We start from the raw sequence: 16,797 nt of genomic DNA on the forward strand, positions 1-16,797 counted from the left end.
GAATTTAGTAACCTTCTTAAATTGTAGAAGGGATATGTTTCTTTTCTACTCAGCCAAGCAAGAGAGTGCAGTCCCTCCTCACTTAATTACCCAGCATACACCTAAATACCAACTGCCATCCCTCAACACCCCAGCACTGGCTGTAGCAGCTTTCTACTGCAGCATCCCTTTCTGTCCAATTCATCATCGTCAGCTTTCTTGCTGACACTCTTCAGAGCTGCCTTGCTGATGAATTGCTCTGTTATTCATCCTATGTTAATCCGAGGCTGACGCAAGAATATCTTTCTGAAGACACTTAACAGTATTAAAACTCAGCACTACCAAGTGCCCTCAGTGTGCATTAAACCTCCCATTTGGAACCAACAAGATTCCTCATGAATAGTTATGAATAAAATACAGTTACTAAATCAATAGGCATTAGGTTTATGTACCCCATTTCCTACAGACAAAGCTTGCACACAATCCCTTCCTCCTCTGGAAGCTACACCCATATTATGAGAAATTAGAAATACTTCGATCCATGTAGAATTTAATTTCAATTAACCCTATAATTAAGTTGCTATAGAGAAGTTTTTTCCCTTCTCCTTCTCAAAATGGCAGTACATATCTTAAACACCACAGGTCTCAATAAAAGTTTTTCTTCAAGTCTGTAACCTTAGTAAGATTTTCTCAAGAAAGCCAGTTGTACCTTTTTTGTTTGTTTGTGTCTTCTAAGGTGGATTTGATTTTTAGGTTATGTTTTCTCAAGGCTTTGTTTCCATATAGGATTATACTAGTCTTGTCACAAAAATAAAATTTATCCTCAGAGAATCGGCAAAAACCATAGAAAGAAATTTCAAAATATGACTCAAACTTCTATAAACATATTATTAAAACATCCAAACATAATTCTCTTCTGAAAGCAATTGCAGTCACTAATTTTATACCTGAGAGGTATTGAAGTATCATTCTTTCTCTGAAGATGTTGTAATACACATATGATCAGCCTTCCTGATAAAATCTTGGTTCGAATTAAATTTCTGATCCCTAACACGTCATCTGTGCCCAGATTTTGTTCAAGTCTATTTGAGCACGAAGTTGACATAACTACATGAAAAGTGGGAACAAAATCTGTATAAGGAGTCTTGCTTCAGGTTGATTCAGAGGCAGTTATCAGATTTCCATAAAAGCCTCAAGTGATTTAAAGCAGCAGTAATTCACTTATAAACTCACTGTATATGAGCGTCTCTGACTATACTTATCTTTATAGATGATAAGATACTTAAGCAATTAAAGAACTATCAACAACTTGTCTCTACCAACATCTAACACACACTACTTTCTCACTGCACAGAATCTTCACAGCAAAAACATTCCATTTTAAACACGACAGCGGGGCCTATTACAGCATTTTAACCTTCAACTTTAGCACACAAACCAACTGCTACAAGAACACTCTTGTCAATAGATTGTACGAGTAGTATTTAGGCAAAGTTATTTTGTAAGTGTGGGGCAGGGGGCTGACGACAGCGTGACAACTTTCTGAAAAAAACATCCCCGTTGCTTTCTGCTGCAGGAGTACATCTCATGCTCCTTCAAAATCAATCAAACTGAAACTAACTAAAAGCAGTATGCACACATGAGCCACACTGCTCAAAAGCAAACAGCACCGAGTCAGAACATTTTTTCCTTTTCTCCTCCTCGCCGTTCCTGCAAAGATACCTAGGATACTCCACAGCAAAGAGAAGTTGATTTGGCTTGCTCTGCATCTAAAAATTGAAAATTATGCATTAACTTTTGGTATAATTATTTGCAGGTTATTAGACTAAGCTGCATTAGGAAGAATGTTAACTGATTTGCTACTGCTTCGAAGCCTGATAAATAAATGAAAGCATTATGCAACATGAGCTGAACGTTTTAGTTTAGCGGCAATTTAAATACATGAACCAGAACATTAAGTTTGTATTAATACTTGTGCTAGCAGATCTGTTGCTTACTTTTTAAGATTTCAGGTGCATTCCATCTCGTAGACATTAATGAAGAAAATATACTGGAGCTAGGACAGGACATTTTGACCAACCAGTGGTTATGGAGACCTAAAACAATTCTTTAATCTGAATTAAAAAAAAATACCAAGAAGGTTCATTATTTCAACAGCTAAAGGCTTTAAAGAATTCAGTGAAGTCTGACTTCCATCTAGTGTCAGCTAGTCTGAAAATAGTCACATCCTTAAAATTCTGAATGGACCAGATGCGCAATCAGTTGACATCAATTAGGAGTTTCAGGCTTCTAAGTAAATGTTTAAGCAAATATACTTCACTCCCCAAGGCTCTGCTCTACATCTTCAGTATCGAGCAACCTCAGCCACTGTGCCAACACAACTACTCTGAGATCACATATGGGGAGTTAGATCACAGCTCTGATCTGTCTGAAAAGAAAGCCAACACCACATAAAAACAAACTCAAAAAACCCCTGACTAGTACAGAATATCAGCTGACCTTTTAAGCCCGAAACTGATCTACCAGATAAGGGTATAAAATACTGTATTATCTTCCCCTGCCCCTGCTCTGACATCAGCAGCTGTTCTGATGCGTTACTCCTTAGAATTACGTTCCCAGCAAAGTAACAAGATTTTAATTGTTTGTCACGCTGGGATGTTTTTCCTTTTCGAGGTCTTAAAGCAGCATAAACATTTATACAGTTATATACCACTGAACTGTTAATTGCTCCAACTATTAATACCCTCAGACTTCAGTAAGTTATCATGCAAATTGCTTCATGGCTTATCCCCTTGGTCTTGAGGACCTTTCCCCCGGACACTTCCTAGAGTACTGGAATTATAGTACGAAGTATCAAAAACTTGCTCTGGTACACCCTGTGCTGGAAACACAGAAAATTTTCCCTACTATAGTATGGTGTAAAGTACAACAATTCAAGTGCAGCTGCAAAACAGTCAAAAATATTTTTTAAAGCGATTGAAAAAATTGACTTCCAGTGTGCTACTCAACTATACACCACCAAAAACATTAAAGCATATTAATAGCTACCTATCGGCATTTCCCTTCAAGAGAATGATTTTTTTTTGCACTGAACTGAAAAGCAAAATTTACTATTTGACACCAAGTATAAAAAAAATCAATTCTCAAATGAAAAGTAACTGAAAATGTATTTTCAACTTCTACTCAATATTTTAAGTCAGAGAATAAAATAAATAAAAAACCTGTTAGCATTACCACACTTTTTCTGACCACTAACACCTGCTAAAATAACTGCAGGGATCAAAAAAGCTGCAACTTCTAAGTAACACAACTACACTTTAACTTGAACTGTCTTCTTGTTCTCAGACACACAGCTAGCCCGCAAAATACACCTTTTTTAATGGAAGCAAGAATAACACACTGGAGGCGCAGCTCTACTAATGAAGTCACATCTGTTTTCCTCATTCAAGCATAAATTGTCTCAAAAATCTAAGCTCTTCTATTAAAAAGCTAACTCCACTTCTGTTAAACATTTCCAAGAAAAACAACCAAAAGAAACACAAATCCGGACATTACTTTAACTGCATTGTACGAGGTTACACAGAATATTTTCTGAAGTCAAAAGTAGAAGCGTAACATTGCCCAACTTTCAGCAACCCCACTCTTTGTCTTATCAAAGGTATATAATTCATAATATAAAAATTACACCTTTCATCTGTTTCAGGATTCAAACAGTAGTACCAACATCCCTCACAGACACACAGATCTTCCTGCTACCAACCCACAGATGTAACTTGTGTGGTACTACTGAACTAGCCAACTGCATTAAGCATAACGGGATTAAAAACACCAGCAGTTTTACTGTTCCTACTAGTTTTCTTAGCAATAAACTGTCAGAATCAAGAGAAGATTTTCATACTATGCATTATGATTAAAATCAATACAGAAAAATTCACATAGCCTGAATGAGAAGTTGTGAGTTATGTTTCAATAAAGGCAAGGGTCAGTGAGTGAGGGCATTGCATTATTTCACAGCTTTCCTGGCAAGGTATTTCTCTTGTCTCCCTCCCACTCCCACCCCCCAACATTCCATATAAGCAGTCAAATATAAACCACCGGTTTCCATGGCAGATTCCTGCTGTACTTCAATCAGCCTGAGCTGTCAGGACGGCCTGATAATTAACATTACCACAGGTCTATCCTGCCAGCCATGGAATATATACCAGATCAGCATCTAATAATACATCTAATTAACAGGATACTTGCATCAGTATGCATTCTCAAAAAAGGAGAAGACTTTATGGTTACAAACAGCAATTAAAAGACAATTCAAATGTACTTGCTTTTCTAACGAAGTCTACACAAATTCAAATCATTGTAAGCATCCCATTTCTGACTCGGCATTGTTCACTGTACTCAGAGTAAAAAAGTTTAAGAATGATTTAAAAAAAAGTTACTAACCTAGAAAAGTAACCATCCATTTCATATCTAGCCTTCTATTCACACCCAAAGCGCTCATCAAACACCAGTAACTTTTTTCTATCTTTTAATGCATGCAAACTTTATTTTCATATTTAGGACATTCTAAGTACTCTCCTAAAATCAAGTTTTCTCAGTTGTTGGTGGTTGGTTTGGGGTTTTTTTTCAGACTCTAATATTAACCAACACACCTTCGTCTTTTTCTTTTATGCCTTATGAAAGCATCACTTGCCACTCCCTAATCAGCACTTGGTCAGTTGTTTCTAGCCATAGCAAGAGATTTTTATAAAACACTTGTTATTTTAGAAACTATTGCGCTTAATTTCAGATGAGGAAAATGCAACTCTATTCCAACCTTAAGGAACAAGTAGCATTAAACAAAAATTGTCAATTCAAACAGGTCTTTCCCAATTTAACATGTAAGTCAGCAGCTCTTGTACATAATCAAGTCTACTATGGTTACCCTTAAAAAAACATCTGATGACAGACATTTTAATAACCAATTATTAGTAAGCAACTGTGAACAAACCGCTTTCAAAATATGAGCTTAAAATAACTGCTTTACTAACTTAAAACTCGTATCAGTCAAAAAAATACCCCTTTTAAGTTACACACCGGGTGACTATAAATGCTGCAGATACAGATCCAAAAATAACTTTTTTAAAAAAGAACTGAACAGTTGCTGGGGGAGGGAAGTTTTAAATATTTTTCCACAAGCGAAAAAAAAAAAGAAAAAAAAAACCCCACACTTTTTCTAAAGTGCAATGGAGCTTTTGGTGTGATAAGAGGCTGTGCCAAGGTATTAAAAAAAAAACAAAACAAAACCCACCAAACAACAAAACAAATACCACACCTCAGAACAGCTCTTATAAAGTTTTTGAACACAAGTTCTCTAAGTTTTACAACCTTGTTATTACAAGACAATCATAAACCAGAAAAACACCTCAGACCATTAAGTTTTAGAGGTGATTAAAGAACCAATCAAAAGAGCACTAGTGATAAACAGCACACACAATACTTAGTGCTACTGTGGCATGCTGTTTTGACAATTTTAACGTTAAAACACAAAGTTTAAAAATCAGTCTGAGACTCTCTGGGCAAACACCTATCATAAGGCCTTTATCCTAAAGAATATTCACTTTCTAAATTTGCAGTAAGAGGCAGGGTTTTTAAATTAAATAATAGGGTTTTATTGCAAGATCTGGAAAACTGAAATACTGAAAAACTGACATGCTAATGTGGTCAATGCCCCTCCATCAAACCTGACAGGTCAGCAAAACCCAAGCTAAGCACAGGCTACATTTACATAATCACAAACAATAAGGTCATGTACAAAAGTAACTAGATAACTTCTCAGTGAGAACTCAGTTCCAGCACCAGAACACAGTTCTTCAGCCCTAACTCGAACAGATGTTTTGGTTAATACAATGAGACTGGCACAAAAACTGCAGTTTTGGGCACTGGGCTCTGCAAATTCACATGCACTTTTCTAAGTAAGCAAATTAAACAGAGAGAGCAACATCCAAGAAAAATTTATCCTCATATTGCCTACCTAGACGATTTTACAGATAGCTTTGTTATAACTATTAGTCAGAAAGAGGCAGCCTAAATTAGATTTATCTCCAATAGACAGATGCATGGTTTAATTTACATTTAAAGGTAGACACACTTTTAAGTCACCTTCAGCACAGTTTTAATGGGAAGACGTAAGTTTCTGATGTATAGTTTACCGAAGAAAAATGAATTCTTGATGAAATCCACTTCAATATGTTTTTAAAAGCAGTTCAGACCACAGGTCTGATCCATGTACATTCCGATCAGGTGCAGCAGTCTAGCCACTTACAGGTTGAAGAAAACAAAGCACAAGTTTAAGAATTACACTACTCAGATCTCAGTTAACAGTTTAGGCATATTTCTTCATAATTTGCTGAAAGAATACAACCAAAGTACCTCATTAATTTCAATACATCAGAGTGCTATGGAGGAGTTTGAAATGTCCAATTTAATTTTTAAAAACTAGTGCAAGAAAACAGGAACAACTCTATTCATTGCCCACAAAGGGGAGCATTAAAATATACAAGTTGTCAGAAAAAACGATGCAGGTTAAAATCATAAAAGTTAGTATCTGAGAAGCCTAGGCACCCAAAAAAAAAAAAATCAGGTCACATTTGATGGTGCAAACAATTACAGGAAATACAGCCTATTCCACATTCAGGAAGAGCCCTCTCTTCCCACAGGTTTGCACTACTCTGATAAAAACAATTCAGCTTCCTAGTTATTATGATGTGCACTTTAAACATCCTCGTTAATCCACAAAAGCCTTATTTACACATAAGAAGTTGAAAGCACACATATGGAAAAATAACTGTAATCCAAACAAAACTGTGACATTCATATTTTATTATAAAGTAGTTCTTTTTTTAAAAAAAGTTTCCTCCATATACCTCTTACATTTAAGCTGATTTTCAGAACTAAATGCCATAAAGCAGAGACCATCTACTAAGTTAAGTGCTAAAATTTTCAAAGATCAAAAACTAGGACAGAGTTCAGAAAGGAAAATGTGTTTTGGATAATACACGCAGCACATAAATGGCCCAAAAAAAGGAGATGTACATTCTGTAACCTAACCAGATTAGATGTACTACTGCTCACCTAAACAGACAGGTCTATTTTTCTCTCGTCCTGCATACAATTCCAAGAAGTAATGACAAGTCCATTTCAGTTTTGTTTTTAAATACTGACATGTGACAATAAATAAATAATAATAATGAAAAAAACCCTAGCATTCTAATAGGGAAAGCAATCCCATGTTTTATTTGTTTGAATTCTTAGGGTTGTGACTTTATTTCTTCAATTTGATCAGCACACAATATAAAAGACAATGGCTGATCATAATATTATTCTTCTCAAACATAAACAAAACCTTCAGGAAAATGACTGTATAGTAACTAAAAAAAAAACCCCACCTACATAAAACACTAAACAATAAATAGAAGAAGGAAATGAAATTTCAGGGCAGAGGGTACAAAGAGGGAATGTGAACCCTGTAACCTTGTTTTTAGATTATATATATATATCTACATAGACACACACTTGCCCCAAATACTTGGTATACTCAGAGGTGCCAGGAAAAAACTGATGAAACTATTAAATAATACACTTTTAAGAAATTGCTCTAAATCTTGCAGACTGTTTTAGCAAACCTGTAATTTGCTACTGCTAAGCCCTTCAGCTGGAGAATGTCAGTGTAGCATACAGCTCAAGATGTTTAACACAGTCCCTCCTCTGAGAACCAGGATAAGCGCTTCACCCGAAAACAACCAACTTCTCAACTGTTAATTGCTATGACCTACTCCACCTCTGTAATACTGCCTGTAAGCACCCAATATATGTAAGCCCATGCAAATACCGATACCTGCACAAATCCACAAGCATTTTGTCATTTTTGGCATCTTCTAACAGATCTGTTAATTTCCCTGCCCCAGTCAGCACTGGTGCTCAGAGGCTGGCCTCACGCATCAGGAAAAAAAAAAATAACTGGCGCCCCTTAGTGTTCACATTTTGAAGTCATGAAGCAATTTAGTAGATTTGCATGAAACATTTTTTTCAACATTCCAAAAAGTTTTCTGCCTCCACAATACTTCCACACAATTGCCAACGTAAACAGGAAAAGCAGAAAAGCTTAAAGGGGTAGCAGTCTTCTTCCAGAGACTATTCAGAAACACAGATTGTATTTTATTTGTTTTTCTTTTGAAGAAGAGTGTGACAAACAGTTCCAACACAGTCCTTAAACTTTTTCAGCAATAGTCTTGAGAGCCCTCATTTTGAAACTCCAATACTTGACAAACAGGCTTCCAGAGTTTTCAATATTTCAAAATATATGACAAGATGTAAGTACTTCAGACAATCCTTTTTCAGTGTCCTTTTTGCATTGGGAAATGTTTTTCCTTCCTTTTGTTCTCTGGGGAAAAAGAAAAAAAAAAAAGGCTCCGGGCCTCCTCTGGCCAAATACATTAAGTTGAAGAGATTCAGGAATTTAAAAATCCAGTATCAAGCCTCTAGAAGGCTCATTTGCGCTATAAAGGAATCTTCTCAGTCGAGTTTCTTCTTGATGTTTATTGTAAGTCTAACTATTCTGAGGAGATTGTTTGCTGGGGTGACCAAGAACATATGTCTTAAATAGTTTTACTTTTCATGTCCGCATTTGCTCCAATATAAATTCAAACTCCTCCAAGAGTCTTGAAAATAAAAATAGAATCTCCCATTACATTGCTTCCCACAGTCCATATTTTGGTATTCTCCACCAGGTTTGTGGTTTGTTTTTTTTTTAATTCCTCTATCATTTCTTTCAGAAGGTAGCATTTTCTCGATACGCTATTTTTGTGTTGTACTACAGTCACTATCTCATTTTTACAGTCTTGGGAGAGGGCGGGGAGTTGTTCTACCAAATATAACCAGTTCTTTCATCTTCAGAGGTCAACAACTTCCCAAACTTCTTTTAGCGAGGAAGAATACGTCCGCAAACAAGAATCCTAACTCCAAATCTTAAAAATCAGTATTTCACACTAAGAATTCCAACAAGTTAAAACTGTATAAATAATTCATGGCCTCATCGTATTCTACAAAGCTATCACATACGATTAAACGAACAGGTCCAACCCTCCAAAAAGCCTAGGTTTAAAGTTGTAAGAAAGGAAACGCCTTTGACAAGAAAAACAAACCTGTGAACCCGAGTATAAGGTGAATTTAAAATACTAAGAACAAGTGTATCACCTTATTTTTAACACAGTGGGTCTGCTACTGTAGTGGGAAAACGTATGGGATACAGTAAGTTCCCAACACGTATTCTTCTATTTCTAAAATATGATTATTTATATGTAAAAGCTTAACCTTAAAGAAATTTATTTAGGGAAAAAATGGGGGGGATGCGGGGGGAGCCCTCGTCTCGCGGCAGGAGCGGGTGAGGGGCTGGGGTGGACGTTTGGCAGGAGTAGACTAGGCAATTTCGTAACCCTTTTTTCCCTTCACTAAAGTCACACGTAGGAGTCTTTAAAGTTAAGTTTCTTTAAAAGGTAAGGGTAGCTGAAAGAAGAATTTACTCGCTTCCCTCGCAATATAGGAAAACCGTAATTAGTTTGTGGCCAGTTCGGGGTGGGGTAGATCTGGAGCTGAAGAAAGAGCTCAGTCCCCCTCCGCCTTAGTCATTCAAGTCCAAGCAGCTTCCAGAAGAGCCAAATCTCGAAACCAAACACCCGCCGCCCCCCCCGGCGGGGGCCCTGGGGCCGGGCGGCGGAGCGCTCCCAGGGCGCCGGCAGGACCCCTCTGTCCCCCGCCGCCGCGGGAGGGAGGGAGGGATGGAGGGAGGGGAGCGCCAGCCGCCAGCCAGCCTTTCCCCTCCTCCCTGCCTTCCCCCAGAGCGCATTCCTGAGCTCCTCTCCTCGCTCCCTCCCCTCCGTGCCGTAGTTACCCTTACCCCGGTTTTAGGAGATGGTGCGGAGAAGGGGGGGGGAGGAAAAAAATAAGGGGGGAAACCCTCCCGGGGGGAGCGTGGACCCGCGCGGCCGGGGCTGCTTCTCCCCCTTCCACTCGCTCCCCGAGTCCCCCGGCACCGCACGGCGGCGGCCAGGGCGGGGAGAGCCCGCACTTCCCCTTTGTTTTAGGCTCCCCAGCGGGGCCGGGAGCGTGCGGGGAGCAGCGGGGAGAGCGGAACAGGCCCCGGGCCGTCCCTGCCGCCCAGCCGGGCTGGGGCGGGAGGCCGAGCGGGATCCCCGGAGCGGGGGAGGCAGGGCAGGGCGGCGGGGCGGGGGAGGGGGCGGCCGGGCGAGCGCTTTTACCTTCGTCCAGCAGCCTCTCGAGGTGGTTGAAGATCCCGCAGAAGTTGGGGAGGCTGCTCATCAGCTTCTTGTCGTTCATCAGCTGCATCAGGTAATCGGGGCTCGGCTTCGGCTTCTCCTTGGTTTCCATTTCCCCAACCATATTCCAAGCCCGCGCAGAGACGGCGAGCGCCCGCAGCAGCTCCGCCGAGCAACGCGACCGCGGCACGGGGCGCCCGGCTGGATCCGGGCGGGCAGGGAGGCGGTGGGGGAGGGGAGGGGGCGGGGAGGGGAGCTTCCCCGAGGAAGGAGGAGAAGGAGGAGGATTCAAATCCGGAGACAAACGCAGACCCGCCGCTGAGTCCCAGGGACCGAGGGGGGAGGAAAAAAAAAAAAAAAAAAAAAAAAGGAAACTCGGTAGAAACCCCCGTGCGGGCTGCGCCCTCCTCCCCGGGCACAAGGACCCGCCGCCGCCTCTCGGTGCCGCCGCCGCTCCCCTGCTCCGTGCGCCCTCGGCCGGCGCAGTCCTCGGTGTGTCCCCCCTCCTCCTCCTCCTCCTCCTCCCGCGCACACACACGCTGAGCCCGGTTCTCCTCTCGGCGCTGCCCCCTGTCTTCGCGGCGGGGGAGGGAAGGAGGGGACGCGCGGGGCGGGCGGGCGCTGCTGGCGCGGCTGCCGCTTCCGAGGAGCCGCCGCCGGTGTCTCCCCGCTGTTGCCGCCGCCGCCGCTGCTGTTGTTGCCGCCGCGGTGCGCTTGGCGTGTGTCCTCCTCCTCCTCCTTCTCCTCCTCCCGCCCGCCCGCCCTCCTGCCGCCGCTGCTGCTGCTGCTGCTGCCGCCGCCTGTGGCTTGGTGAGTCTCAGCCCCGCCGCCGCCGCCTCCTCACTTCTCCTCAGTTCGCTCCGGAGTTCGCTTCAGTTCAGGCTGCGCTGGCAGCAGCGGCGGCGGCGGCAGGAGGGGAGGGGGCAGGGCCCACGGGGGTGGGACATGCCGGGGGCGGGACCAGGGGCGGGGCGGCCGCTGCCCGGCGGCGGTGGCGGTGGCAGCGCCACTTGGCGGAGCCGCAGCTGTGCCTCCCTCTCTCTCTCCCTCTCTTCCGCTCCGGGAGCGCGGGACGGCGGCGGCGGCGGGGGGACAACCAGCTTCCCGTGCGCCCCCGCCCCACCCGGCCCCGCCCCGCCGCGCGGGAACACGAGCGCGCGCACGGAACTCTCCCAAACAAAGTCGCGTCGCGGCGCCTTCGCCGCCAGGGCGGGGGCGGGGCCGGGTCACGTGCGCCCCCCGGGGGCGGGGCCAGCCCCGCCGGGGCGCGCGTGTTCGCGCCGCTCCGCGCTGCCCTGGTGTCGCGCGGCGGCGGGGCCGGGGAAGGGGGAGGGGGCAGGTGTGTGCGGGGGCTGCGCGCGCGCCTGCGCACGCGGGCGGTGGGCGGTGCGGACGGCGCGAGGAGCGATTCCCGGTCGGTGCCGGGGCCGCGGGGGCGGGCGGGGAGCGGGGAAGCCTCGGGAGCGCCCCGGCCGCCAGCGGCGAGCAGGAAGAAGCGGAGCTGGCGGGAAGCCGTTCTCCCTAGATGCGCGGAGCGAGTCGGGGTCTGTCCGTGCAGGCGGCGGCGGCGGCGCGGCCGCACGCACGGCCCTTGTCCCGCACGGCCCCCCTGCGGGCACCGCGCAGCGGCCGCTCCGGCCGGGCCAGCCCGCGGGTCCCGTCACGCTCCTGCCCGCCCGGGCCGCGTCGGCGGGGCCGCTTGGAGCCCTTTCTGCTCGTAGGGCAGCGCCGCGTTTGGGCCTCGGCCGTGTCTTGTTTGGCGGGTGTGTATGGGAGACGTGCTAGGAGCGGCGGTGTCCGGCAGCCAGGACCAAAGTTAATATGCTCCATCCACTGCAGCTGCAGGGGCAAAGCAGCGCGGCGCGGTTGCTTGTACGTATTCCTCCTTCCCCACGCAGCTACTCGGTGTTGTTACTTGGTTTTTATTACTTAAGAGATCATCAGGAAGCTTTGATGTAGTTTTCGATAGCTTGGTAGAGCGTTTGTCACAAAGCTAGATAAAAATCGCTGCGTTCTTCATATAGCTCGCTGAAGACAGTCTTTTTTAATAGGGCTGGGGCTGTTGCTTGAAGTTCTGTGAAAAATTCAAATGTATTTCAATACATACTGTACGGTATTTGAAGATAGATTAATCGCAATGAACCAATGCTCCCAAAACTAAAAAGAAAGAGACACGTCATGTTGACAGGTGCACAGTGTCATTGGGTAATGTCAAGCAGGGTTAACTGCTTTTCCTGAAAGATGCGCATTGACAAAAATGTAGAGAAAGCATAGTTCTCACAATAGTAAAAATGCCTTGGATTATTGCATTCCGTCTAGTGTTTATAGTATATTTCCCCTTTAAACAGGCAGAGCTCATTATTTGGACATGAGAATTTTTATTTCATTTCAGGGGTTTGTTTACATTAAGTAAAAATTAATGGCTTATGTAAGGTAAGTCAATTTTATTGCTTCCATCATTGAAAAAAATTACATAGTCAGTCAGAAAACATTATCTTTGTTATCAAAAAGTAGCAATGTTACAAAACATTTTTTAAAATACAGGTTCTTAGTTCATCAGTAGCATGCCCACAGCACACCGCAGTATGGCTGTGGATGACAAAACATTGCGGTTCCTATTTAGTAACACGATTGTGTTTGCTCTTTTCCAACCTTGTTTTAGGATTGTGAAAAGCTAAAATACAACTTTACATGCTTAAGAGAATTGCCATCCTTTTGCTTCTTGTAGACCAGTCTGGACGATGATGCATTTTTGTAGCCCTTTACTCACTGATTTTTAGGCAGTGAGTGAAGGCTCTTTTTAACCCTGAGAAAACATGCTGTCAAATCCTTCCATTTGATTAAGGGCATCCGTCGAACAGCAAGCTTTCATCCTAAAATTAGATAAATGTCGATGATGTTAGAATAATTGTTCTGGACTGATGATTCTCACAGTAAAAAGAGCATATGGAGACTTTTTTTTCAGCAGATTTGGTGCAGCTGTTCCCACACCACTTCATTATTGCTTCCAGCACATCAAGTGTTTCCAGTGCTTGGATAGGAGCAAGGTAAGAAATACCAGCACAAATTGTTGTGCAGTAACTGTCAGTTGTCTTACCTACTAATAGGAACTATAGAGCTTATCATGTGTTATTTTGTGCTTATTTACTGGAGAATGAAATGGTGCACACCAGCAGTTGAGGAATCACTCATGCAGCGCAATGCAAAATTCCAGCCCTAGTTTGCTATATGTTAATCTGAATTATTTTCTTAGAACAGTACAGAAATTGAGACAAAGCTATATGATAAAGCTGCCCATTTAATTAGGCATAAATGACAGAAAAAATTCATATCCTTTATTTTTTCTGTAAATACTTCAAGACTGTGAATTTAAATCTTTAGAGAAAAGCCTGTGGAAAAGCTGAGTGTTTTAATAAAATGCAGATCATTCAGCATTAGTTTTAAATAAGCAAATCAGCACAATATCTTTCTTTATCAAAAACACAGTAAAACAAAAAAAGCTACCTAAAAACGCCTCTCAGCATACCTTATGTTCTTCTTTCTGCCTTTACCTTCCCACACTTCCACATCCTAGGAAAGGGTGTTTTAAGAGTTCCAAGGAGATGAAAGTAGAATTAGTTCTGGTTAAAGAGCTGTGAGAAGGTATAGCTCCCATTGAGACTGGCATGACTACAGCCTGATCTACAGAGGCACTAGAAATACTCTTACACTGTCTTAATTTTCCTGTGTTCCCATGGGGAAAGAAGGCAGGGGGGAGGACATGACACAGGACTGGGTAAACAGGTTCTGTGAGTATGGGTGAGAGGTTGTGTGGTCTTGATGTCAAGGGGAAGGGGAGGGGGCAGAAAGAGAGAAGTTGATTAGTCTGTTTCAAGATAATCAGGTCCTGTGGTCTTGAAGAGTTCTTTAGGTAAGTACTCAAGGTCTTAACTTCAGTCTAGACACAAGCAGAAGTCCCTATCTTTAACTCTTGTGTTTTCATCTAGGTGGCCTTTCTTGTATCATATAACCTGTAGTATTCTCCAACAGTTTCTCTTTTAAGGTGAAGTTTCATTGCATTAATCTAATCTCAAAGTTAGAAAAATTATGATAATGTGAGCAGCAGCCTCTATATATTACAGTAAAGGTCTGCAATGATCATAAAAAGCAAATTCAATTACTGCTATAATGTTCATAGCTGATAACACCTTGGGAAATGGGAGATCTGAAGGCTAATGACTCCTGGGAAGCATACTTATTCAAAAGTGTTGGCTATTACTTCCAGCATCTCCGTTGACCAAATCATAGCCATATACTGTTGGATGTTGTCACCCTTCTGCAGTGCTGTCTGTACTAGGGAGATACTACTGTGCTATATTACCCTTCTTTAGGGAAAGAAACAGTTCTTCACTTAACCATTACAGTCACTTGAAAAACAAACCCACACTGTGTGTGTGATTCATTATTGACTCGTTCATGGTGTACAAGGTTGTAGCTACTGTAACTGTAATGCAGTAGTCAGACATGCCCAATACCAGATGAACATTTGAAATTCATTTATCTTTTAAGCAAGGTGCTTAATTCAGTAACAGAATAAGGTCTAGAGCCAGACTAAAAATCTTGAGAACCAATTAGATTGAAATTCCGTGCAGTGTCTGACAAAGAAAAACATATTTCTCTTGACATTAAGCCAAACCAACAGGTAACTTTTCAAACAGAAGCTATAGTAGCATGTCATTCAAAGTAATAAGCAGATGATGTGTTCATAGTCTAAAAAGGGACATTTCTAGGTGTTCTGTGTAATCCTGGAAGAGATAATGCCTAAATTTGTCCACTAGCGATGTTAAATCATTGCTGAAGAAGTAGAAGATACAGGTTTTAAGCACACCTGAGTCTGGAAGGATTCAGATTTGTATCTTTTATACTTAAATTACATCAAGCTGTACAACTGTGAAGAAGGGTGTAGTAACCCACAGTATCACTCCTGGTAGAACTGGCTATTCCTCATGTTGGAATAAAGAAGGCAGAAAAAGAGATACCTTTGTGATTCACCCACTTATACAAGAGTAGGAATTGCTGCAGTCTCACTGTTCCTGTGGTTGTGTATTAATTATGCGGTCATTAAGCTGGGAAGAAAAGACAATGCTAAGTAAAATAAAAGAAGTATTTTTCCACCTTTAACCTAAATCTTGTACCTGACAGTTCTCTTGGTAAGGTATTATTTCATATACCTTATGTTACTGTTGTGGGATAGTGTTACATAGACAGAATGGAGAGGCCTAAATTCTGCTTCCTATAATATTAAGCATTTTATGTAACTCTGTGTAGTTAGGGAAGGCATGGGTATCTCTGTTTTGGGCTTCACTTTACCTATCTGCCAAACAGTCATCAGTATGCACAGAAAAGATGTAAATCAATATATAATAGATTACATCTACTTTCCAGATTACCATAGAATGATTGCCTAGTAGATTGTACTTTTAAGTAGATTATTTCCATGGATATGCAATGGCTGTACATGCAATTTCTTTAAGTACTATGTAGGCTTTTCTCCAGAAAAGATAGCATTCTAGCATCAAGAAAAGGTGTGTCTGTCTAGAGAGGGTGGTTGTTCTGCTGTACTCTTGAGAAATCTCTGCGTTGAAGACAAAGTTTAAATTGGCTACATTTCACATTCTTCAGTAGGAGATGAAAATGAAGTCTCATGTATGCTAGTTTTATTACGGTGTTGCTGAGAAAGGCAGAAAACAGTGAGAAGGAGGGAAAGAAAAGCAATCTGACAAGGCATAGAAAAAAAAATACCAGCAGTTACAGAGAGAAAACTAAATTGAGGTAGTGCATTGTAAACATAAAATTTACCCATTTTATCATCTCCTTCATAACAGCACTTAAATTTTAAAAGCCGGGGGGAAAAACTATTTACAGAACATATTTGAATCCTGTATTTTGAAGGTGTGTTTTACCTCTAAGCTCATAAACATTCCTACACCTTATAATTTATGAACACTTGCATTGTTTTAGTGCATTTTACTGTTGGATTATGAGTAATCGATGCTCTGCCTAGGTCAATAAAAGAGGCAAAGTAATCTCTTGAAATACACCATGCACATTTCCAGTGGTTCTAATCCCATGCACAGTCCTATAGCTTCAGTTAGTGTGCTAGATATGACTCTTTCCATCTCAGCAGTCACAAAACTACTACCTTAGTGGTATAGCTGTGCTCGCATAATGGGGAATTTCAGATGGCTTCTGGCCTGTCACTTTTGGAAGCAAAATATGAGCCAATCTGTGCCACACATTGCAAAGTGGGAATAGCAGTGAGTGTGTATTACTGTAAGTGTTGCCTAAATCTATGGAGACACTGAATTGACCACTGCTAAATATGATATCTGTCATTGGGAGTCCAGCTAACATCCATTCAAGTTAAAAGACTGGAATAGTTTTATTATTTGGAAATAAGGAATATTGAGAGATCTTGGCCATTATTTCAGACATACTTGGTTTTTTACCTTCTGTCTGTTTTGAACTA

General features: G+C 42.2%; 1 protein-coding gene across 11 annotated transcripts in view; it reads right to left on the reverse strand.

Moving 5' to 3' along the window:
• Nucleotides 1-10,972, reverse strand: part of QKI (QKI, KH domain containing RNA binding) — a 152,992-nt gene extending 142,020 nt beyond the window's left edge. The window contains exon 1 of one of the 11 annotated variants that reach the window (XM_064648971.1): nucleotides 10,272-10,972. In XM_064648971.1, coding sequence (XP_064505041.1) covers nucleotides 10,272-10,413 — 142 coding nt within the window. In that variant the 5' untranslated portion in view covers nucleotides 10,414-10,972. Of the gene's footprint in view, nucleotides 1-1,976; nucleotides 2,065-7,852; nucleotides 7,950-10,271 lie in introns of those variants that run through there. The other 10 variants (XM_064648972.1, XM_064648970.1, XM_064648975.1 and 7 more) reach the window with 10 other exon arrangements.
• Nucleotides 10,973-16,797: the final 5,825 nt, after the last annotated feature.

The sequence above is a fragment of the Pseudopipra pipra genome, chromosome 3, assembly GCF_036250125.1.
Source record: "Pseudopipra pipra isolate bDixPip1 chromosome 3, bDixPip1.hap1, whole genome shotgun sequence".
Lineage (NCBI taxonomy): Eukaryota > Metazoa > Chordata > Aves > Passeriformes > Pipridae > Pseudopipra > Pseudopipra pipra.